A 26,632-nucleotide genomic window follows, 5' to 3' on the forward strand; every position below is an offset into this window, starting at 1 on the left:
ATTAAAGTGACCAGTGTTCAATGACTGTGTACCCAAAATGGTGTCAGAGCATTTCGTATTATTCTGTTCGTAAATCCGAGACATTCCATTCAGTATGCTATGTATTCATTTGTGGATAACAATCAACCATTTCGTATGTTCCAAATTATAATTCGTATTAAACAGTATGTTACAAATTTGCTAAAACTTACAATATGTTAGGAATTTGCAAAATGTACTATACGTTAGGAATTTGCTAAATGTATGATATATTACGAATTCTAGCTAGGTGGCTAACCTTAGGTAGCTGGCTAACGTTAGCTAGGCTATGGGTTGGGGCTAAGGTTAGGGTTAAGTTTCTTTTTTCAGCCTCCTGAAGTTGAAGAGGCGCTGTTGCACCTTCTTTATATCACGCTGTCTGTGTGAAGGAACCATTTCAGGTTGTCAGTGAAGTGCACGCCAAGGAACTTTAAGCTTTTGAGCCTCTCCACTGCAGCCCCATCAATGAGGATGGGTGTGTGCTCTCTCTGCTGTCTCCTGTTGTCCACGATCAACTCCTTAATTTTCCACTCCAGCCATTATCACGAGCCCGTCCTCCCAAATTAAGGTGCCGCCAACCTCCTGTGCAGTGCACGCGCCGCTGTGGGGCCCCCGTGTCGATCAGCGTGGTGGAGGTGTTGTTGCCTACCACCTTCACCTACCCGTCAAAGCACTTCATGATGACAGAAGTGGGTGCTACAGGTGATAATCATTTAGTTCAGTTACCTTTGCTTTCTTGGGTAAAGTAACAATGGTGGCCATCTTGAAGGAAGTGGGGATAACAGACTGGGATATGGAGAGATTTAATATGTCCGTAAACACTCCAGCCAGCTGGTCTGCACATGGCCTGAAGACACGGCTTGGGATGCCGTTTGGGCCGGCAGTCTTGCGAGGGTTAACATGCCTAAATTACTTACTCATGTCGGCCACAGAGAACGATAGCACACAGTCCTCATAAGCGTCGGGACTCTGTGACAGAAAGTGTCACCTTCTATGAAATACTCAGCCAGTTGGCGGTGAAACCCTGAAGTAAATGACCAATGTGTGCGGTTAATGTTTCGGCTCATTCTGAATGCCAGGATGATTGAAAGTCCAAAGTTGGCCAAGGTGCACTCTGGGATAATGGATGTCAGCGGTAGTAGCACAGGGCACTGCTCACTCGGGCATCCATTTTGTGTCAACAGGAGATTGAGCTGTATTCTGGACATGCTCTAGATTACTCAAACATCCACCAACATGGATATTGTTTATGTAATAGGAATTGATCAAGTTAACCACCCATGCAAGATGCGGCAGTTCATTTTAGCACATATTTTCATCCATCTAAATGTCCGTTTCTGTTTCTGTAAAGGATTTATCCAGAAATATGACTTAATTGGCACCACTTCATTCAATTTGGTAATATATTGTTATATAGGCATATCAACTTCTGAAACCCTGTAATCTCTTCTGGTTTGCTGAAATTAGGACCCCTGTAATTTAATTGATGTAAATTACACATTGGATAAAATGCCCATTTAACCCTCTCAATCTGTACATTGACATGGAGGTGGTGTGCAGTGCAACCAAAGTGTAAGTGTTAAATCAGATGATCTTGATTCAAAAGGTTGAGTTTAAAATCTATTATGGTGACAAGCTCCTTTGGTGAAATGTCCTCTATCTTCTACACCGATCTCGACAAACCATTTCTGTATGGAACTTGCTTTGTGCACGAAGGCATTGTCATGTTGAAACAGGAAAGGGCCTTCCCCAAACTGTTGCCACAAAGTTGGAAGCACAGAATCATCTAGAATATCATTGAATGCTGTAGCTTTAAGATTTCCCTTCACTGGAACTAAGGGGCCTACCCTGAACCATGTAAAACAGTCCCATACCATTATTAATCCTCCAACAAACTTTAGTTGGCACTATGCATTGGGGCATCCGCCAAACCCCGAGTTGTCCATCGGTCTGCCAGAATGTGAAGCGTGATTCCTCACTCCAGAGAACGGTTTTCCACTTCTCCAGAGTCCAATGGCAGCGACCTTTACACCACTCCACTTCGCAGCTGAGCCGTTGTTGCTCCTAGATGTTTCTACTTCACAATAACAACACTTACAGTTGACTGGGGCAGCTCTAGCAGGGCAGAAATCTGACGTACTGACTTGTTGGAAAGCTGGCATCACATGACAGTGCCACATTGAAAGTCCCTGAGCTCTTCAGTAAGGCCATTCTACTGCCAATGTTTGTCTGTCTTTGGAGATTGCTACATTTTATATACCTGTCGGCAACAGGTGTGGCTGAAATAGCCAAATCCACTAATTTGAAGGGGTGTCCACACTATATATACACACACAAAAGTATGTTGAATCTGTCAACTACTATCTGAAATGAGTTAATATTGTGCTTACAGTAGTAGGGACAGATGACTGAGGTTTGTGCTTACAGTAGTAGGGACAGATGACTGAGGTTTGTGCTTGCAGTAGTAGGGACAGATGCCTGAGGTTGGTGCTTGCAGTAGTAGGGACAGATGACTGAGGTTTGTGCTTACAGTAGTAGGGACAGATGGCTGAGGTTTGTGCTTGCAGTAGTAGGGACAGATGGCTGAGGTTTGTGCTTACAGTAGTAGGGACAGATGGCTGAGGTTTGTGCTTACAGTAGTAGGGACAGATGGCTGAGGTTTGTGCTTACAGTAGTAGGGACAGATGGCTGAGGTTTGTGCTTACAGTAGTAGGGACAGATGGCTGAGGTTTGTGCTTACAGTAGTAGGGACCGATGGCTGAGGTTTGTGCTTGCAGTAGTAGGGACAGATGGCTGAGGTTTGTGCTTGCAGTGCAGAACTGACACAGGTTGGATTTACTGTCATTTGGCAGCTAAGAAACCAATTTACAGTCTATGAGCCACATGAGTTTACACAGCTTTCATTATGCTCCCACTCCTGGCTAATAGCTGTTACTTTACTTTGTACAAGAGATCAACTACATAGAAAATGAAGAGGCACGACAAGAGTTTAAAAAAGTGGTTTCTTTATTTGTAAATTAAAAATCACAAAAATATTAGCTAACAACAATAAAAAAAATATTAACAATTGGTTGATTGTACAGTCCAGATGATTATTTCCTTATAGTTAATTAACAATTACTACTCATTAATGTCCAATATTAACCATTCATTAATTAACTACTCATTAAATGTCATACAGAATCTTTGAAAGTACAACACTAGGATTTTTGCTGGAGTGGGGTAAAGACGGAACAACCCAGACATGAGATGTGCTGGGCTCATCTCCTGACTGTAATGTATAGGCTGGAACACCACAACACCCTCCCTGATACTTGGAACCAGAACACTTGTACCACATATTGCATTGTAAAATGGCTCAAGTCACAGGAAGTTGTAAAACGGCTCAAGACAAAAAAAGGAAACTTGAATATATTACAGCTCCTCGAGCAAATTGAAATGAGAGCAGCATTTGTGCATCCGTGTATCACCACACAAGGTGCATGATTCAGTACCTTACATACAATTAATCTTGAATGGACTCGTAAGTCCACACTTCCTTACAAGAGAACAAGTAATACAAAATTGAAAATGGAGCCCTGCAAAATTCCTACCACAAACAAGGACTGTTCTCCTTAACAGGAAAGTTGTAGCAGAACCTTCTAACACCTAGTGCTGAGAAATAAATATTGTGCTTCTAGGAGAGAATGGATTCAGAGTAGATCATGTGTCTGTACATACTGGAACTGTAATACAATAAAGAAATGTCATTAAACCCCCATATATGTTTAGACGCTTTGTATCTGTATAGCAACTAACAGATGAAACGATGCGAGTTCACATTCCTCTAACTTTGACTAATAACTGGAGAAAAGAAAGCCCTGTGTGTCCTGTACAGAAAACACCAGCTCCTCAGAATGTTTGATTTTGCAGCTTCAAAATCCAATTCCACCTCCTTTCATTTTCGCTCAAGTCTTTGCACAACACTAAAACTCTCCTGATTAGACTCTTTGAAATGAGCTAGGACCACAAGCTGTGGTGATAAATAAACCATGAGGATGACGGGACAGAGAGTGAACCTCTAAGAGCCATCATACAGGGACAGATAAGGACCACTTCTTACAGGCGTCCATTTACACTATCAACTGACCCAGTGGGCTTCGGTTCAAAGGGCATACTAAATACTAAATCAACTTCACCACTGCAGCTAAATGCTGCCGAGCTAGAGACATGTTGCTGTGACTGACGATCCTCAACATCCTGTGTTGGATTTAGCATGTGGCCAAGTCATTCTACTCTAGGTGAAAGGGGAGACTGTGATGTTGTCTAACTGTAAACTAGGACACTATGGCTTAAGGGAACCAGTAGCCTTCCTCAGTGGAGTAAATCAACAGATAACCTTCCATTCTACTCTCCCACATAGCCTAATTTTACAGGAACAGTAGGAGGAACAAATCAGGTGCCCGAATGCATAGGGAGGGGATTTAGCTTGAGTTGAGAAAGACCAGGAGTCCTTACCTCATTAATAACGTATAGATGTACGGGCTACCTGACTCATGCTCAGGGATGGAGAACTCTGGCGATCCCTTCCATCTCCACTGAGTTTTAGTTTTGTTGTACCTTACACGTGGAATGATCTACAATACACTTTAAAATGGGAGGAATTGGTGCCTCTAGGGCAGGCCTGGGCAACTCCAGTCCTCAGGGGCCTGATGCGTCACACTTTTTCCACAGCCAACACACCTAACTCCAATAATAAAGATCTTCAGTTTAGAATGCAATTAGTTTAAATCAGCTTTGTTTGCTAGGGATGGGGGAAAAGTGTGACACCAATCAGGCTCCTGAGGACTGGAATTGCCCAGGCCTGCTCTAGGGCCTTTCAGATGGTTGTTAGGGGACCTTTTTACTGAAGAATGTGTCAGTTTACTTAACATGTATTGTTGTGTATAATAACGTCTATTTTAATGTGTATATGAATGTGACGTTTAATGTGCGTATTGTATTCTGATGTGTATTGTTGTGCTAAACAGGGCTCATCTGTTAAATAGACCTTGGTCTCAGCATCGACTCCCTGTCAAAATAAACGTTAAATAAAAATGTAGTGCTTAATGTTTTTAATCAATAATTCTAAACTTAATTTAGTCTTAAATTGGTAAGGCATTTGATAAGAATGTGAAGTGCAAATATAAGAGGTGCATTACTGCAAATTTACAGATGTAGGATCTTAATTTGAGCCAGAACATAATCCGTCAGCAATAGGAAATGTGAATTATTATGCGGATTATAACATTAACCTGCTGTCAAAATAAATGTTAAAAAAATCAGTCAACATCATGCTCCACTTGCTCTACCATCACTAGTGGAAACAAAGATCCATGCTCGGTACAGTAACACATCGGATGGCCATGATGATGCACATCTCCCCAGTGATAAATTGCAATGTCTACCTTAAGGCCTTTTAACATGCGGCTACATTTCTCATGTCACATTTATGTTCAGTTTGCAGTGTACTCTACAGACATGGTAGGATCAGCTGTATTTAGGAATGGGTTTCAATATTTCATTATTAAAGGAAGTTACAACCAAGGACAAGCGGGGAACATTCCACTGACCAAGGCAAGGCCAGCTTGTCTCGTTCGGAAATATCATTATGGATTTAACTTTTTTAATCCACTGTGAATTCATTCAATTGAAGGTCTCAGACAACCAAATGTAATTTGACTTGATAAAGGTCAAGGGTCAGTGTGGTCTGTGGTAGCAATACATGGGCTCCAGTTAGGTTTTCAGATGAACACAGATTAAAAACATGGAACAGTTAAAAAGAACATAAAGGCTCGACAGATGAGTTGTGCAACCACAACACCTCAGAAACAAATACAGACATCCAGCAGTATGAGTGTTAATTATGAAAATATAAATTCAGAAATACTTTCAAATGAACATTCCACTCTGGCACTTGAATATCCATTATTGGCTAATGTATTGTTCATGACAGGCACAGAGAAATGACGTCGTCTTCCTTGTCTGTCAGAGAGTGCAAACTTCAGTGGTGGAACAAGAACATCCCTCTTCTCTCTTTGCCCCAGTGTCATTCTCTCCGAGAAGGAAGTAGAACAATCCTAAACTCAGTTCATGTCTCTCCTTCACCTCTGCCTCTTCTCCCTCCTGAGGGCCCACACCCCATGCTAGGGTCCCTGGGGGCCACTGGGAACAGCTGGGCTGACTTGGCATGGGGGGGGCCTGTCTCTCCTGCCTTCCTCAGCTCCTGGTCAGCCCGCATGGCGGTGAATAGCTGGAGCCAAGGGGCGAGCACGTGCGTCCCCCTCTGTGGGAGACAGGAGGGTCAGGTTGGGGTGGTGTCTCTGTCCTCGTGTCCACGGCCGTGCTGAGGCTACCTGGTGTGGAGCAGCTCCTCCCTGAGCCAGCTGGGCAGAGGCTGGCCCATCTTATAGAGCAGCTTGGACAACTCTATGTTGTTGTCCCTGTAGTGCTCCCTAAGGAAGGAGCGAGACTGCCACAGAACGAGAGAAAGAGTGTGTCAGATATAGGGCACATAGAAGAAAATGTTTAATAAACATACATTGTTTGTAGCTCCCACCCTAGATACAGCAGTTACCCATTCAGTTAGGGGTTCATCAGCGAAGCTGGGTCAAACCCTACGGTATTTGTAGCCATTGGTTATTTTCTTCTGACGATTTGGTGAAATAAAATTCTAATTCCCGTGAGATGGTCGGGCCTTGGAGGTTACAACCTTGCATCATGGTAAAGGGCCAATTGGCCACACCGCTCATGCAATGCTAATTGGCCACATGGTGGCGCAATAACAAGTGACTGAAAATGCTAACTTTGAAAGCTCACACCCCTCACCCTGTTTGAGCTAGTCCTGAAATTCATTAAAGGTCTCTGTCCTCACAAGGAACACATTTGCCATGTATCTGCACAAAACTTAATACACGGCCAAGGTCTCACAATGCATGTTTTTCCAGACTAGCATCGTAAACAACATGGCCACTACTGACTAATAAACATTCAAGTGGGCGTGACCTGGCACATAAATGCATATCAATCAGACACAGTTATTCGCATTCAATTAATCAGATTCACCACATGGTGGAGCTATAACGGGCACATATTCATATCTCTTGATCGGTTTGACTCAGTCATGGAATTTGACACATGCTCAGGGCCGCAACTCTAGCTAACCTGTAGAGTATGGTTCAGTTTGGCCTCATGGGGGTGATATTGGACAGGAAAAAACATTAATGCAAGCTCATTGGCTTATGTTGTTTGAATTAAGAGTGTTAAAAGACGTGGGTCTATAGATGCTTACATACCAAATTAGGTGCCAATCGGTTAAGCGGTTCCGGAATAGAAGACTTTTAAAGTAGTCAACATAAAAACAGTACATAATCCATCAAAAGCATACTGCGTGATCTGTGATTTTGAGTTCTGATATTTGGCAAACGTGATAAGTACAGAAGTAGCTTGTCCAATTTCTCCTGATGGTGGCGCTGGGCGGCCAAAGCTTGAACCCCTAGATATGGGGCGGCAGATAGCCTAGCTGCTAAGAGTGTTGGGCCAGTAACAAAGTTTGCTGGTTCAAATCCCCAAGTCGACTAGGTGAAACATCTATCGATGTGCCCTTGAGCAAGACACTTAACCCCAATTGCTTGTGTAAGTCGCTCTGGATGAGTGTCTGCTAAGTGACTCAAAGGTACATGTATATGGCTGCTTGCAGCTAGTTTTGGTATTGAAATTATATAACAATATTCAATGTTATGATGAGTATTTAACTCTTATGCCCAGGGAACAACATCACATTTAATGTTACATGACCTTTAGTTAACTTAGTGTGCAGAGAGAGCTTTAGTCCAGGCTACTGAGTAACTCAGGCAGAGGGCACTGCAGCTCTGCAGGTCTCATGAGCCCTGTCATCCCAGCTAATTACCCCAGAGGTGTCTGTGCCAAAACAGTCAAGGTAACTTCAAGGACCTGAGCTCAATGCCCACCCTGTCCCCCTCAACACCCCTCTCCATGGCTGCTCCTGAGACACTCTACCAGATCCGGTGGATTTCCATGCCCATCCTGAGAAGAGCTGAGCGGAGGCAGTCACAGACAAGCAATGAGACCATAAAGCACCACTGACTAGAGTAGGAAATACTTCTATAACATCTATTCTAGGAGAGACAATTCAACTATATAAAAAAAATTAAAAAATACTTGCTTATCAAGGTGACATAATTTAATATGTTTTTAAGTGGAGGGAAAAGACAGACATTTTTGAGGTTTGTGTACATGGTTCATAGTAACTTACATCTGTGTCCATGTCGGGGTATCTCCGTCCTTTACTCTTGCCCAGACATTTGGTCTTCCCTCCGTCTAACAACTGGCACCAGAACCCTTTTTTGGGATCAAACCTGGAAGAGAGGAACACAGAAACACACAATGGAGGTAGGCAAGTCAGAATGTTTAAATTAATGCTCATCAATCTAATTAAAAGGGAACATCCTGAACAGATGGTTTGCGACTCTTCGTGTTTAGAGAAGAGACACGGCGACAAACCATATCCATTGTCCACAGGGGGATGTGGCTGACAGATGTTGCTGTTTACTGCAGTCTGGCTGGGTGATTATGTGGTCAAGCATCAGAGGCAGAAACAGATATGGGGGGGGGGGGGGGGGGGGGGGGTTGTGAACAGGGGGAAGCAGAAGAAAGGGAATAGGTTGGCATGGTAATGTCAAAGCGATGGTAATCTCTCCAAAGGAGAGCATTCTGAAAATCACATCAAAGCTGTTCACAAACCAAGCACCTCCGCTCCACCTGAAGATAGGATCCTTCACAATCACAGCGGTGTTGAACAGCTCAATGCTTTAAAGCAGGGATGGGCAACGGGAGTCCCGCACCCTTTTGAAGGCCCTCGGATGAATTTCCAACAATTTAAATGTTTTACTTAAAATGTTTTAGCAACTCAGTCGGAGTCTCAACTTCATGTTGAGAGTTAGAATAGTAGAATACACAAGGTGCAATTTAGAAATTTGGTTGCGCATCAGCAGTTTTTCTCTTGTGTCATTCACAGATAGTCAATTAGCCCCTATCAGCAGAAAAAAATGTCATTGCTAAGTTAGTTTAGCAGCCAGCTATCTAAACTAAAACGCTAGAATTATCGGCTGGGGGACCAAAGTTGATTTCGTTAGTCAATCTCACTTAGACATATTAAAAACGGCTAACATTTCTCTCTACCCTATGTCAAAATGTTTAGAATTACAGCAAATTGCTTTAAAACTGCAACATTTTCTCTACACCACATGGCAAAAATGAGGGGCCACAAAAATTGTTTTGATCACAATGTGGCGGATGTAGGTACGCACACCCGCGAGCAACTGCGGACCTTCATGATGAGTTCAGATTTTTTGTGGCCCCCACACCCATCAAAGTCGCCCATTCCTGCATTAAAGGCCCAGTGCAGTCAAAAAAAAGCCCTTTTAGTGTAAGAGCCGGTTAAAAACATTTGCCTGACATCACCATGTGGTAAATTACACTGACAAAAATAAACGCAACATGCAACAATTTCAAAGATTTTACTGAGTTACAATTCATATGAGGAAATCAGCCAATTGAAATACATTCATTTGGCCCTTATCTATAGATTTCACATGACTGGAAACATATCTGCTGGTCACCAATATCAAAACAAAACAAAAGAAGGTAGGGCCATGGATCAGAAGACCAGTCAGTATCTGGTGTGACCACCATTTGCCTCATGCAGCACAATGCATCTCCTTCACATAGAGTTGATCGGGCTGTGGAATGTTGTTCCACTCCTCTTCAATGGCTGTGCAAAGTTGCTGGGATATTGGAGGGAACTGGAACACACTGTTGTACACATCAATCCAGAGCATCCCAAACATGCTCAATGGGTGACAGGTCTGGTGAGTATGCAGGTCATGGATGAACTGGGACATTTTAAAATAAGCTTTTTGTGCATATGGAACATTTCTGGGTTCTTTTATTTCAGCTCATGAAACATGGGACCAACACTTTACATTTTTGTTCAGTATAGTATATGCCATTATCAATAAAACGTCACAATAAGGTGCAGAGTGCTCGATTTGCCTGTTGGTGGGCAAGGAGATGCCCAGCTCCGCTAAAACCATGAATAACTGTGCCGGGATAGTTAAATAAATATTAACTGTTTGGTTGTAATATCATCACCTCTTGAAGAGCATAGTCAGAACTACAAATGACAGATTATTCAATGCCAAACAATTGCTCACATTTAGATCTATCAGAGTTAGAGTAAGTAAATGCATGTTTTTCATGATCATGAACATGTCATTTCATGTTCATGATCACTGATAGTGATCTACTGATAGTAGTGGTGGCGCTTGACTTGCACGTGCAAATTCAGAACACACAACATTCTGTAATATAACTCTGTTATTTGATGTGTCAAATTAAAAGCTTATTTAAAGCGTAAAATAGTGTAATTTGACTTGTATCTTTTTTGACATGCAAACACCCATACGGCGTTCCATAGTACGTCGTGAAGCTAATAGCAGTGACGGTATTACTGTGCAACTTCGGTAGGGCAACATGTGTACCGGTGCTCGACCAGTCGGCGAAAGCCGAATTTGACACGTGAAATAACACAGTTCTATTATAGAATGTTGTGTGTTCTGAACTTGCACATGCAAGCCAAGCGCCACCACTACTATCTATCAACCGTTCACCCACGACAGAGAATGGTTGATTGTCAAGGGCAATTCATTCCATTATTTTGGCGTTAATGGATTTCGCCATCGAGTTGTCTCGCTGAAATGTTCTTACTCTTTTAAATGACTGCTCGACTTGTTGACTGCTCGATCCACACAGCAGACATTGTGGGCTAGGTTAGGAATGCTGTGTTGCACGTATAGCACAACATTTTACATGGCGTCATTACGTCATGTACATACGTTATATAGGTATGCACGTCAGCTTTGATATCGGTTTTGCACATCGGCGTTAAACTAGACATCGGGCCAACACCGATGTTGGCATTTTTAGTTAATATCGGCCGATTCCGATATGTTCACCGATATATCGTGCATCCCTACTGATGACAGAGCTAAATGTGGAATAATCAGAAATGTGTAGTTCTGACAATGCTCTTCAAGAGGTGATGATATTAAAACAAAACAGTTAGCTATAACATTTATTTAATAATTCCTTTAAAACCGCGTGTAGTTCAAATCACATGCACAAAAGTTGTCATTGGTTTTAGCGAAGCTGGGGGTCTCCTTGTCCCCCAGCAGCCAAATCGAACCCTCTGCACCATATTGTGACATTTTATTGATTACGACCTATAAGAAAGAGTTCCAAAACTCTCTGCCAGTAAAAGCAAATTTTTTGTTTTCCCCTCCCCACTCAGACCACTCCCAGACAGTCCTAGAAGAATTACTGCTTGAGAAATTATCCTTTGCTAAGAAGCTATTTCTTTTCGACCATTTTAATTGTAAGAAACTTAATTTTTACACCGAATTAATTTAATAGAGATAAAAAGGCTGCATTGGACCATTTATACACTTTAATGTTACATGCCAAACAGTTAGGGAAACAAAAGCCTTCATTTGCCATGTGTTTTCTACAAAAGTGATGTTGGCTCTAGTCTATAGTGTTTAGCAGGCCTAATAAGACACTTACGCTAGAATCTTGTGGTAGTTCAGTGTGTTTGTCAGCTCAAGGAACTTCTGGATCTTGTCCATCACTGCAGCAGGCTCTGTCCTCAGCACCTGACCATCCAGAACCAGGATCTGAGGAACCACAGTTAAAATACCACAGTAGGTCAAGATAGACTAGCGGAGCGGTCTCAAATTCAAATACCAGCAACAATCTATACACACACCCACTGTACTAACCATGTACATATAGACACAGACTGAATACATCAATGTTTGTTTACATTTAAACGATATGCTTATGAACAAATCTGCAAACACATAAGCATGACCATGCACACCTGGGACCCAGATTACCAAACCTACCTGGCTGATGTGGTAGTGGCTAAGCCAGCGGTCCAGGTGGGTGGCGTACAAGCCCGGCACCAGACAGCGGTTCTGGAGCACCCGCAGCTTGATGGGGGCGTCGTTGCCAGCAGTGATGACATCATGGAAAGTATACTTCAGGGCGACTGAGTCGTCATGGGCACGTTGGTGCTAAGAGTAGAGCAGACAGATATGACAGTCAGTCCACCTTGCCAGTTTAATCCAGTGCCCTTGCAGAGGTCATTCCAACTGATTTCTCACTCCTACAAACCGGTACATCACCTATTTCTTCACCAGGATATTAGCTACTTTATTTCCAAGTTCAAGTGAAATCAGCAGTACAGCTGACCTGGAAAAGGAGTGATGCTACCCTCAAGACACCCACAGCATTTCACCCAATTGCTATCCCTATAATATAGTCTGGTGTTGGAAATGTAACAGTTGGTAGAGGTTTAACTCAAAGGGAGGGAGGCTCACCTGGTACCATGAGTAGGCCCTGTCTGCAGGGTTGATGAGGATGGTGATTATTTTAGCCTTGGGCAGGAGGGCAGCCGCCCGGCGTGCAGCCACCTCTGAGTCAAAGTAGTTGGCGCTCTTCTCATAGTAAAAGTCTGAGCTGGTGTTGGAGGGTAGGGGAAAGTACTCCATGTACCTGTCAATCATAACACACAGACAGACAGGGGTTTAAACAAGGCCACTGGACTCGATACATACACTGAGCGGACAAAACATTGGGAACACCTGCTATTTCCAAAATACTGACTGACCAGGTGAATGCTACGATCCCTTATTGATGTCACTTGTTAAATCCACTTCAAATCAGTGTAGATGAAGGGGAGGAGACAGGTTAAAGAATGATTTTTAGGGGCCTCCTGAGCGGCGCATCGCAGTGCTAGAAGCTTCACTACAGATCAGGGTTCAATCCTGGGCTGTGTCGCAGCCGGCTACGACAGGGAAACCCATGAGAAGGTGCACAATTGGCCTAGTGTCGTCCGGGTTAGGGGAGGGTTTGGCAGGTATGGTATTACGGGCCAAGCGCATCTACTACGTCTATGAAAGGGTGCATTTACTGTCACCTGGAGTGTGTTGTCTGAACAGATATAAAGCCAAGGTTGGTGATTAACTGCCACCTGGAGTTGTTGTCTAAACAGGTATAAAGCAAAGGTCGGTGATTAACTGCCACCTGCAGTTATAGAATGTTTGCTCAGGAGTATAATTCATCGGCTGATCTCTTCTGATGACTTGGACTGAATTATGTGATTCTTCCTTAACTCCTAGGAAGTCCCACACAGTTGACTACTTCAAAATGGTGAAAGTGCCCATTGGCGCTGTCCATGATAAAAAAGGCTTTGGGCATTAGAGCTGTCTATCTAAGTCTTTGAATACATAACAAATACCAATGTCCTACCTAGGGCTGTGGCGCTCATGACAATTTGTCAGCGGGTGATTGTCAAACAAATAACTGCCAGTCTCACGGTAATTGACCGTTAATTAACAAACATTTAGCATCTGCTTGATCCACGCATAGCCTACAAGCCATTGATGCAGACTTTTGGAACGTTTACATTTTAAAAAGTCTAATAAATCCATGTAATATAGCCTACACCATCACATTAAATATATTTATTTTACACAGGTCTAAAGAAACGTATGAAGAAAATGTAGTCTATTTCAGAAGAACATATTTGCTTAGAATTCTGTGGAATTTCATAGTATGAAGAATTACGATTGAACATAGCACAATAAAATAGAAAGGCTATTTTCTTCAAACTATTTGAATATGCGGCTATTCTGTGTTGAGCGGTTATCAAAGAAACAGGTACTCCTATATGTTTAATTTAGAGTTATGTAACTTTGGTTGTGAAATAAATGTTAGGCTATATGTTTTGATTTTTAATACATTCTAAGGCTGCATGATACGACTAATGATGATTTGAAAAAAGTTGTATGAAAGGCATGAGCTTTGCTTTGTTCATTTTTGCGCAGGCTGTACACACTTAATCAGCCTCTCGTTCACAATTTGACAAGCACTTGATAATGCCTTTAATTTCCCGGCTGTATCCACTTCTGTGGCCGTAATGCCCACTGAAAAGAATCCATGGGATTCACCCTTGGGCTGAATATAATAATTATAATTCCCTTCTCCCGGCTGCGTGTCGAAGCACCTCTCACTCACATGGCTCTCCGTCACGTGATCGGGTCTTTCTCACAGGCTACAAGTGAAGACAGACACATCGGGGATACAACTGCGTGGGTCCTTATCCAATTCCGAGGAGCATATTGAAGATATTGGAAGAACTGTCCACATTTACTTTCGTCAGCCAACAAGATGAGTAGGCCTAACGAACAGCAAAAGCACTAGCCTGTGTCAATCTACTATCCCCCATAAGTACAAAAAAGTTACCCTATTCTATTCTGTACGACAAATAAATATTCCAGTTGCGGGATGCGATAGATCCCAAATAAACACAACCACTAGCAAAAAAATAACCTATTTTAAGCAATGAGCATGATAAACAGATGAGAACACTTAGCTTAAAATGTTGATCAACTATTAGGCTATTTCTTCACATTAGAAGCCCAGCAATGCGTACACAGCAGTAGGCTATAAGCACAAATGTTACATTAGCAGGAAAACATTCTCAAAAGTGACCACAAATGCGATTATGCATGTAATGCTTTTATTACAAAAGGTGTCTCTAAACCCCTTGTAATGCGGATTAATGTGCTTCATTTTAAGACGTTATTTGGCCACTTCAGTTGTGATACAAACCTTATCAAAACATATAGGCCTATGGGCAAGACTACGAGGTGTGCGACTATGATCCGAAAAAGTTTGGGGGGGGGAAACTTGTGCCGTTTCTTGCCTTAAGCTTGGCATCATTCACAAGTTATAATATATAATTCACAAGTGATAGGATAATAGTCACCCATCACACTATTCTTGATATAATATTGTCTTTAAATATATTAAATAATATACAGTACCAGTCAAAAGTTTGGACAAGCCTACTCATTCAAGGGTTTTTCTTAATTTTTTACTATTTTCCACATTGTAGAATAATAATGAAGACATCAAAACTATGAAACATATGGAATCATGTAGTTACCAAAAAGTGTTAAATTAAATGTATTTTAGATTTGAGATTCTTCAAAGTAGCCACCCTTTGCATACTCTTGGCATTCTCTCAACCAGCTTCATGAGGTAGTCACCTGGAATGAATTTAAATTAACAAGTGTGCCTTGTTAAAAGTAAATTTTATGGCATTTCTTTCCTTCATAATGCATTTGAGCCAATCAGTTGTGTTGTGACAAGGTAGAAGAAATACCTATTTGGTCAAATAAAATCTGTTCGTGCCATAAAATCATATTATGGCACGAACAGCTCAAATAAGCAAAGAAAAATGCAGTACTTTAAGATGGTCAGTCGATAGTTTCCAGTTTATTCAAATGCATTCACAAAAACTATCAAGCACTATGATGAAACTTATTTTCATGAGGACCGACGCAGAGTTACATATGCCGCAGAGGATACATTCATTAGTTATCAGCCTCAGAAATTGGAGCCCAAATAAATGCAGACACATCTCAACATCAACTGTTCAGAGACTGCGTGAATCAGGCCTTCATGGTCGAATTGCTGCAAAGAAACCACTACTTAAGGACACCAATAAGAAGAAACTTGCTTGGGCCAAGAAACATGAGCAATGGACATTGACCGGTGGAAATCTGTCCTTCGGTCTGATGAGTTAAAATATGAGATTTTTAGTTCTAACCGCCTTGTCTTTCGTGAAACGCAGAGTAGGTGAACGGATGATCTCTGCATGTGCGGTTCCCACCATTAGGCATGGAGGAGGTGTGATTGTGTGGGGGTGCTTTGCGGGTGACACTGTCAGTGATTTATTTAGAATTCAAGGCGCACTTAACCAGCATGGCTACCACAGTATTCTGCAGCGATACGCCATCCCATCTGGTTTGAGCTTAGTGGGACTATCATTTGTTTTTCAATAGGACAATGACCCAACACACATCCAGGCTGTGTAAGGGCTGTTTGACCAAGAAGGAGAGTGATGGAGTGCTGCATCAGATGACCTGGCCTCCACAATCACCCGACCTCAAGATTGAGGTGGTTTGGAATGAGTTGGACCACCGAGAAGGAAAAGCAGCCAACAAGTGCTCAACATTGTGGGAACTCCTTCAAGACTGTCGTAAAAGCATTCCAGGTGAAGCTGGTTGAGAGAATGCCCAGACTGTGTAAAGCCTTCAACAAGGCAAAGGGTGGCTACTTTGAAGAAATACTACATGATTCCATATGTGTTATTTAATAGTTTCGATGTCTTCACTATTATTCTACAATGTAGAAAATAGTAAATATAAAGAAAACCCCTTGAATTAATAGGTGTGTCCAAACTTTTGACTGGTACTGTTTATATATATATAAATACAAATGTGTCTGTTCTGTGTGAAATTTGTTGCGATTTAGAATGGACTAAATCGAAAAAATACATGTAATCTATCCACTCAAATAGCGCATGGAGGACGCTTTTCCCGTGGTTCATTTTCATGCCAGCCAGGTAGGCTATACTCCTCTTGTAAATGTAGGAAAGTTGAGAAATAGAGTACAGTCAGAAAGTATTCAGACCCCTTTAATTTTTCAACATTTTGTTACGTTTCATCCTTGTTCTAAATGGATAGAATTGTATCTACACACAATACCCCATAATGACAAACCAAAAAACAGGTTGTACATTTTTGAAATTGTATAAAATAAAATAAAAACTGAAATACCACATTTACATAAGTATTTCAGTCCCTTCACTCAGTACTTTGTTGAAGGACCTTTGACAGCGATTACAGCCTTGAGTCTTCTTGGGTATGACACTACAAGCTTGGCACACCTGTATTTGGGGAGTTTCTCCCATTCTTCTCTGCAGATCCCCTGTCAGGTTGGATGGGGAGCGTCGCTGCACAGCTATTTCCAGTTCTCTCCAGATGTTGAAATCAGTTTCAAGTCTGGGCCTGGCTGGGCCACTCAAGGACATTGAGACTTGTCCCAAAGCCACTCCTGTGTGGTCTTGGCTGTGTGCTTAGGGTCGTTGTCCTGTTGGAAGGTAAACCTTCTCCCTAGTCTGAGGTTCTGAGCACTCCGGAGCAGGTTGTCATCAAGGATCTCTGTACTTTGTGCCATTCATCGTTCCCTCGATCCTGACTAGTCTTCCAGTCCCTGAAGCTGAAAAACATCCTCACAGCATGATGCTGCCACCATCTTGCTTCACCAGAGAATCTTGTTTCTCATGGTCAGAGTCCTCCAAGCGGGCTGTCATGTGGCTTTTACTGAGTGGCGGCTTCTTTCTGGCCACTCTACCATAAAGGTCTAATTGGTGGAATGCTGCAGAGATGGTTGTCCTTCTGGAAGGTTCTCTCATCTCCACAGAGGAAATCTGGAACTCTGTCAGAGTAGCCATCAGGTTCTTGGTAACCTCCCTGACCAAAGCCATTCTCCCCTGATTTCTCAGTTTGGCCGGGCGGCCAGCTCAAGGAAGAGTCTTGGTGGTTTCAAACTGCTTACAATTAATTTTTTTTCTCCACAGTTTTGTGATATCCAATTGGTAATTACAGTCTTGTCCCATTGCTGCAGGTCGAGAGCCACGCGTCCTCTGAAACACGACCCTGCCAAGCCGCACTGCTTCTTGACACTGCTCGCTTAACTCGGAAGCCAGCCGCTCCAATGTGTCGGAGGAAACGCTGGCGACTTAAGTTAGCTTACAAGCGCCCGGCCAGCCACGAGTCGCTACAGTGCGATGGAAAAAGGAAATCCCTTTTTGAGTGCCGCCTCATGGGTCTCCCGGTCACGGTCGGCTGTGACACAACCTGGGAACGAACCCGGGGCTTTCGTGACCCCTGAAGCTCTGCGATGCAGTGCCTTAGACTGCTGCGCCACTCCGGAGGCAACACACATCTTCCATTTAAAAATGACGGAGGCCACGGTGTTCTTGGGGACATTCAAAGATAAAGAATTTGTTTTAGAAACCTTCCCCAGATCTGTGCCTCGACACAATCCTATCTCGGAGTTCTACGGACAATTCCTTCAACCTGTCAACTGTGGGACCTTATATAGACAGGTGGGTACCTTTCCAAATCATGTCCAATCAATTGAATTTACCGCAGGTGGACTCAATCAAGTTGTAGAAACAGCTCAAGGTTGATCAATGGAAACAGGATGCACCTGAGCTCAATTTCGAATCTCATAGCAAAGCGTCTGAATACTTACGTAAATAAGGTATCTTTTTTATTTGTAATAAATTAGCTAAAAATGTCTAAAAACCTGTTAGCACTTTGTTTTTATGGGGTATTGTGTGTAGATTGATGAGGGATTAAAAAATATATATCAATTTTAGAATAAGCCTGTAACGTAACAAAAATGTGGAAAAAGTCAAGGGGTCTGAATACTTTCCGAATGCACTGTATAGGAGGCCAGAAAGCTGATGGGATCCTACTATTTTTAAGAGAGGCCATCACTGTTTTCTCACACAATTCCATAGCCTAAAGAAATGTTGCACAACATGAGCTTATGGGCTCTCATGAAGTGTTTGATTAGATTTTCAATGACATTTGCATTGATTTCAGAGTGATTAGAGGGACAATAGAGTGCTGAGTACCAGGCAGTTAGCAAGTTTGGTAGGCTACTAATGACCAGCAGCAGCATCAGAGCTTGGAAAAGCCTAATTACCGTGACTAAACGGTCTTCGTGGAATTTGACTGCCGTCATGACTCGTGACCCCAGGTGTGGCGGTAATACGGTCACCGTAACAGCCGTAGTCCTACCTATACACCACAAACCTATAATTTTTCATCAATAACTATGCAATTTAATGGATAAAACATATGACTGCACCAGCAAAAACCAGTCACAAGCTGAATGGGAGTAAGAGAGACAGACTTTGCAGACATGAAAGATTTTCCACAACTGAGCCCACCACACACTAATGTTTGATTCATAAATCCAATTGTCTGCTTTCTGTTAATCAATGATTGTGCTCAGAGTGGGATGAACCAAAGCCTCTCCCTTTGAAGGATGAAACGTTCCTCTAAAGCCAAAAATAGTAACTGGAATTTGTTTCAAAACTGGGCAACTCAGTTGGTTTAATATACTACGAAAAGCACAGTGGTTTACAGGAGCAACGTGTCTCCATTCAGTCATGCTGGAATATTGTAAATGTGTTGGAGAAGAGGAATTAATGCCCAACTGACTGGTGGCAATGCATATGTTAGGGTAAGACAAGGGGAATAACATACCAGTCAATGCCTCTGTGGTAGCTGTGGCCACTGAAGAATTGGATCTCCTCAAAGGTCTCCTTGCTGGGGTAGTTACTGGTCAGATCAGGATGCATCCCTAAGAACAGGTACAGGGCTGTGGTGCCTTAGCAGAGAACACAAGTTTTCATTAGTATTGCTCATACTAATATCAAACGTAGATAGCTACTATTAGGTGATGTAAATTTAAAGATTTAATTTAAATACAGAACTTGATGTAAATGCTAAACATGCATATTTCTGGGTAATTAGAACAGCTATTTACTACCCATCTCAAATGTGCCAAAGCTTAAATAGCAATAAAGACCAGAACACTCAACAAGTTAGAGATGAAGTGACAGTTAAAGAGGAGTGGTGGATCTAATGTTGACAGTAAACGACCGTTTATCAGCCGTGCTGATATATCGGGCCGATATTGGCTTTTCTAATCCATCGCCTATCGGCCCTTCTCTAACGACTTTGCTGATACTCTGTCCACATAACAAAACTGCTGCTATGCCAGCCGCCACTCACCGCCTGAGCCACGAGCACTGCCCAGCAAGCAGAAAGCTCATTCTCCAACAGAAAGGTGCAGTATTGAGAAACAGATGAATTGACAGTGACCAAAATTGATCTCCTGTTGCAAATACTAGTTCAGTGTAATTCACTAATAATACGGCTTGTGTCGACGTGCATGCAATAAGCTAGCTAGCTAAGCAGATAGCTATGTGACCCCGTTAGCAAATATAATGATAACGAACCCTTTCATCTGTGGTGTTAGCTAGCTAGCTATATTAGCTACTATGCTAGCTAGCTGGCTAGATAAACATGGTGTTTGATATCAGATAGGAGCTAATAGCCAACGTAGCTAGCTAACATTAGCTGGTCATCATTTTGAACATGCACCATTTTCAGCTACACGCCATCTGACTTGCGGTGTAACGTTAGCTATTTAGTGGTGTGCTGATCTGACAAGCTACAACCATATCCGTAAATTGACAGATTAGATAATTGTCATAATAGGCAAAGGAGGAAGTGTTTTAAAATGCCTAAATATTGGTAAACAAATATAATCTAAATGTATTTCCAAATGATCTCCTGATATACCTGACCAATACCGGAAACGCAATGGAGGAGGAGGATGAGGAAGATGATGATGAAGAGGATGAAGAGGAAGTAGAGAGACTGGTTGATCCAGATAGCAGAGAGGACGGTGGCTTAGAGGGATACGATTCTGAGAAACCGTTGTCGCCACACAATTGACTGTGACTTCATTGTGCCATTACTAGATATGTTTATTTATATTTACTTAGTTTTAACTGTTAGTTTGTTTTGCCAATATCTCACTTGTTGTTTCTTTTATTTTCAAATATCAGTTTTTTTCAAATACCGGTCTTGCTAAAAATATTTTCAGAAGGCCCTAAAATCTCAGGATATAAAATGAACATAAAAAACTAAACTACTAAACTATCATAATAACTCATGATCTACAGCAATCCTTTAAGTGGACCACAAAAAAATATAAAATACTTAGGATGCTTAATAAGTGTCAACAAATACATTTAATAAAGATAACATAATCCCATTATCAACAATATGAAAGCAGATCTAATTAAATACAACAATTTCCCATAAATCTTACAGGTAGAAGAAATATTTTCAGAATGGCATGGCTCCAACAGTTATTTATTCTCAGTAATCCGAATTACCCCACCAAAGATATTCTTTAAAAAAAAAGTATACTCAGTCATAAGACTTTATATGGGCAAATAAAACTGATAGAATAAAAGTTTTACATCTTCCTCAGCCAGGTGGTTTTAACCTTCCAGTCTTGGAATTGTATCAACTCACCATCCAGGACCTTTACTTGCGACATACACTGACTGTACAAAATATTAAGAACACCTTCCGAATATTGAATCACCTTTTTGCTCTCAGAACAGCCTCAATTGGTCGGGGCATGAACTTTACAAGGTGTTGAAAGCGTTCCAAAGGGATGCTGGCCCATGTTGACTCCAATGATTCCCACAGTTGTGTCAAGTTGGCTGGATGTCCTTTGGGTGGTGGACCATTCTTGATACACACAGGAAACTGTTGAGCGTGAAAAACCCAGCAAAGTTGCAGTTCTTGACCCAACCGGTGTGCCTGGCACTTATTACAATACCCCGTTGAAAGGCACCGAAACTCAATCCATGTCTCAATTGTCTCAAGGCTTTAAAATCCTTCTTTAACCTGTATCCTCCCATTCATCTACACTGATTGAAGTAGATTTAACAAGTGATCATAGTTTCACCTGGTCAGCCTATGTCATGGAAAGAGCAGGTGTTCATAATGTTTTCTACAATCCATGTATCGTTAAATGCACCGAAGAGGAACAATGGGCACATATTTTAGATGCAAATGCTCATCCCCAGAATCTTTTCACTTGTCTAAGAAATAAGCTAAGAACATTAACAACTTCATAGTTAACACAATAACAATATGGAAGATAATTAAACGTTTTCTACAAGAATCGATATCATCACTAAAAACACAACACTATGGAACAATCCTTGGATATCTTTTCAGAATTCACCGATAAAATATGCCTTCCACATGGAAGGCATAGAAACCGGAAATGATTTGGTAATAGGAAATACATTTATTTCCATGACAGAATTATAAACCAATTTTGGACTGAACAATGTAGATGTGTTCAAATACATGCAACTTAAGTTTCATATCAAGAAATTTAAATTTGAAATCTTGGACATCAGAGAAATCTTGAGGGAATCCTATTTGAGCCAGAAAAGGATGTTGATATGATAGGTAAGATATACAAGACCTTGCCGAGTGCCTATCCAACTGATAATCTCTTGAAAAAAAGAAAAACTACTGGAACCGAGACATAAAAATAAGTGATATTGGCACAAGATGGAGGGAATGGTGGAACATTACTAACACAATTGCAATTAATGAAAATGTACACTTAATCCAGTATAAACTAATGTATAGAATTTATTACACAAGAGACAAAATTCACAAATTCTATAGCATAACGGCAGAGTCATGTCTTAAGTGTAAAACTAACAATGACTCAATAATCCATGCCTTCTGGGAATGTACCAAAAGGTACAGGCAGCTAAAAAGTTGGCTGTCATACGTATTACAATGTAAATGTACATTTAATCCATTTGTCTGCATATTTCCAGACATGGCATACGAGGGTGCAGTGAGATACACGATGGGTTGGACACTTTTCTCGTCAATTGTAAAAAAGTATACTTAACTGAAAATCAACCAATCCTCCATCGTTAACATGTTTACAGATGTCTCCTGACAGCTGACATTCTTTTTTTGTTCTCGATTACTTAAATACCAGTTTCATTCTCGAATACAAATCATGATGTTGCGTTGGACCTATTTGCATTGAATAGAGGTTATTTTACATTATCAAACAGCAGTGCCTATATGATATCCTTCCAAACAGGCGTGACATGGTGGAGTAATGCTTCTATGCAAATGTTGTTGATCAGTAGGCTAATATACACTACATGGCCAAAAGTATGTGGACACCCATTCAATAGTGGTTTTGACTATTTCTGCCACACCCGTTGCTGACAAGGTGTATAAAATTGAGCACACAGCCATGCAATCTCCATAGACAAACAGTGGCAGCAGAATAGCATGTACTGAAGAGCTCAGTGACTTTCAAAGGGGCACCGTCATAGGATGCCACCTTTCCAACAAGTCAGTTTGTCAAATTTCTGCCCTGCTAGAGCTGCCTCGGTCAACTGTAAGTGCTGTTACTGTGAAGTGGAAACGTCTAGGAGCAACAACGGCTCAGCCGCAAAGTGGTAGGCCACACAAGCTCACAGAACGGGAGTTCGTTGTGCGTAAAAATGTGTTCTCGTTTGCAACATTCACTACCGTGTTCCAAACTGACTGGAAGCAATGTCGGGAGCTTCATGAACTGGGTTTCCATAGCCGAGCAGCCGCACACAAGCCTAAGATCACCATGCGCAATACCAAGCGTCAGCTGGAGTGGTGTAAAGCTCGCCACCCTTGGGACTGGAGCAGTGGAAACGTGTTCTCTGGATTGATGAATCACGATTCACCATCTGGCAGTCCAACAGACAAATCTGGGTTTGGTGGATGCCAGCAGAAAGCTACCTGCCAAAATGCATAGTGCCAACAATAATGGGCCAGGCCCCTTAGTTCTATTGAAGGGAAATCTTAACGCTACAGCATACAGTGACCTTCTAGACCAGGGGTGTCAAACATACGGCCCGCGGGCCGGAACCGGCCCCCAAGGAGGTTCGATCAGGCCCGCAGGATAATTTGAAAGTGGAAAAAATGCATAAAAGACATGGAATTAATATTTTTAATTCGCTGCAATTCATGGATTATCCGCTAAGGGGCGCACTCTTTCCATCAGAGTAGAAGACAAGCCGCATCACTGAGACAGACTGAAAACAGCAGACGGTATCAATGCGCCATCTGCTGCTTGTTACGACGTTGTTAATACCTTGGTCTCTACCTCTCCGCTACACCCTCATTAGCCAAAATGTCGTTATCCAAACGGAGAAAAGTAGATAAGATTAACGAATTGCTGGCGGGTCTGAGGAAACAGCAGTCAACTTTCATCCAGAGCCGAGAAGTCAGTGAAGCAGCGGTAAAAGCCAGCTACCTAATTGCTAGCGAAATAGCATTAGCATCGAAGCCGTATTCCGACGGTGACTTTGTTAAACGATGCATGATGAAGGCGGCTGAACTTGTATGTCCCGAGAAGCGACAAGCTTTTGCCAATATTAGCCTGACGAGGAATACTATAGCAGAGAGGATTTCGGAACTATCGGCAGATTTAGACAGTCAATTGAAACAGAGAGTCAAGTCATTTATTGCATTTTCCGTGGCAATTGACGAGAGCACTGACATCACAGACGTGGCCCAACTGGCCATATTTATTCGAGGAGTTGATGAGACATTGACTGTTACTGAAGAGTTTCTTGAGTTGGTGCCAATGATGGACACCACAACAGCCGAGGACATTTTCGGCTCTGTCGTTGCTGCATTGGACAGAGTTGGAGTGGACTGGTCCCGCGCTGTCAGCCTGGCTACAGACGGCGCGCCATCCATGGTCGGAAAGAAAGCAGGTGTCGCGACAAAGTTCAAAGACAAAGTACAAGCCCTTAATGGAGGAGATCGTTTCTGGACATTTCACTGTATTTTGCACCAGGAGGCATTGTGTTGCAAGTCGCTGAAAATGGACCACGTCATGGAGGTGGTTGTTCGCACTGTAAATTTCATCCGGTCCTGAAGTCTGAACCATCGTCAGTTTGACAAACTTCTCAGCGACAGCAACATTACCCACAGCCTGCCATACCACACTGAAGTGAGATGGTTAAGCCGAGGCGCTGTGCTGAGGCATTTCTTTGATCTACGAGAGGAAATCGGACAGTTCATGGAGAAAAAAGGAAAACCGGTGTTGGAATTACAATCTCAGGAATGGCTACGGGACCTTGCATTCTTGGTTGATATTACTGAACACTTGAACAATCTGAACAAAATGTTGCAAGGCCGCAAAAAAGTTGTCACACAGTTTTCTGACAACATACATGCATTTAAGTTGAAGCTGACTTTGTGGGAGATGCAACTGGCAAATGGCAACCCTGCTCATTTCCCCTGTCTGAGAGATGTGTGTGTGACCAGACCTGATGCGGACATGAAACGGTACAAAGACAAAATTGCAGGACTACTGCGGGAGTTTGAGAAACGTTTTCAGGTATTTGGTGAACTTGAGACAGAATTTTCAGTTTTTCGCTCACCTTTCACAGTTAAAGCTTCTGATCTGCCGGTCGAAATTCAGCTAGAGATAATTGATTTGCAGTGTGATGCAGATTTGAAGGGCAAATTTGCCTCTGTAGGTCTGGACAGATTTTATCAGTATCTACTACCAGGGTACCCCAAATTAACAGCCCTGGCTGCTAAAATTTTGTGCATGTTTGGGACAACCTACCTTTGTGAACAAATTTTCTCAGTGATGAATATCAATAAAACAAAAATGCGTTCAAGGCTCACAAACAAGCACTTAAATGACATTCTGAAAGTGACAGCTAGTCAGGACATGACACCTGGTGTTGATGCACTTGTACAGGCCAAAAGATGCCAAGTTTCAGGAACAAATACAAGTCCAGACTAGACTAACACCTTTAAAATGCTGCCTTAGATACTGTTTGCATTGAAAGAATACAGCTCTGTGAAGATGAATCCTTACTGTGGTGATTTAAAAAATGTGCACTTTAATGTTAGTCAGCAGCTTCAAAACAAAAGTTGTGTGATGGAATTCTACTGTTCATACAACTCCATACATTTTCAGTATGTATTGTATGTGTATGTATGTTTCATGTATGAAGTTTACAGATTTACAGGACAGGCGAACACTTTCTTCATTACACATTTAAAATCACTCTCCTTAGTTTGTAAGGTGTACGCAGGGATTACATTTAGATTTTATATGCGTATGTGTAAGTGGTTTAAAAATTCCTTTCTTTAAAAGTCTCATTTAATCTTAAAGTGCATTACTATATTTTTCAGTACCAATTAAAGTTTTGTGCCTTTGTACAATCAGTGGGATCAGTTGCAATGCATATTTGTGAATGATAAAAGTAAATTGCACATTTGTCTAAGGAAATATGAGGTGTTTCATGAAATGTTTTGTAAAAGGATAGTTCATTAAATTTCAATATTTTCCTAATGTTCTTGTGCTTCTTTACACCAAAACAAAGGAAAGACATGATATTTTGGTTATTTATAGCAGAGTATGGTATAATTTTAATGGTCCGGCCCACTTGACATCTCCCTAGGCCGTATGTGGCCCACGATGCGAAATGAGTTTGACACCCCTGTTCTAGACGATTCTGTGCTTCCAACTTTGTGGCAAAAGTTTAGGGAAGGCCCTTTCCTGTTTCAGCATGACAATGCCCCCGTGTCCAATGCGAGGTCCATACAGAAATGGTTTGTCGATATCGGTGTGGAAGAGCTTGACTGGCCTGCACAGAGCCCTGACCTCAACCCCATCTAACACCTTTGGGATGAATTGGAACACTGGCTGCGAGCCAGGCCTAATCGCCCAACATCAATGCCTGACCTCACCAATGCACGTGGCTGAATGGAAGCAAGTCCCCGCAGCAAGGTTCCAACATCTAGTGTAAAGCCTTCCCAGAAGAGCAGAGGCTGTTATAGCAGTTGGGGGGGGGGGGGGGGGGCAACTCCATATTAATGCCCATGATTTTGGAATGAGATGTTTTTGACGAGTTGGTGTCCACATACTTATTTTA

At 42.0% G+C, this 26,632-nt stretch overlaps 1 protein-coding gene across 1 annotated transcript in view; it reads right to left on the minus strand.

Moving 5' to 3' along the window:
• Positions 1 to 3,006: 3,006 nt before the first annotated feature.
• The window catches only part of LOC129863523 (bifunctional heparan sulfate N-deacetylase/N-sulfotransferase 1-like), a 55,371-nt gene continuing 31,745 nt past the window's right edge, over positions 3,007 to 26,632 (minus strand). Inside the window, exons 9-14 of the mRNA XM_055935571.1 lie at positions 19,317 to 19,440; positions 12,498 to 12,672; positions 12,021 to 12,191; positions 11,680 to 11,789; positions 8,312 to 8,414; positions 3,007 to 6,508 (exon numbers count right to left, since the gene is read on the minus strand). Coding sequence (XP_055791546.1) covers positions 6,389 to 6,508; positions 8,312 to 8,414; positions 11,680 to 11,789; positions 12,021 to 12,191; positions 12,498 to 12,672; positions 19,317 to 19,440 — 803 coding nt within the window. The 3' untranslated portion in view covers positions 3,007 to 6,388. The remainder of the gene's footprint in view (positions 6,509 to 8,311; positions 8,415 to 11,679; positions 11,790 to 12,020; positions 12,192 to 12,497; positions 12,673 to 19,316; positions 19,441 to 26,632) is intronic.

Source organism: Salvelinus fontinalis, chromosome 10, assembly GCF_029448725.1.
Source record: "Salvelinus fontinalis isolate EN_2023a chromosome 10, ASM2944872v1, whole genome shotgun sequence".
NCBI lineage: Eukaryota > Metazoa > Chordata > Actinopteri > Salmoniformes > Salmonidae > Salvelinus > Salvelinus fontinalis.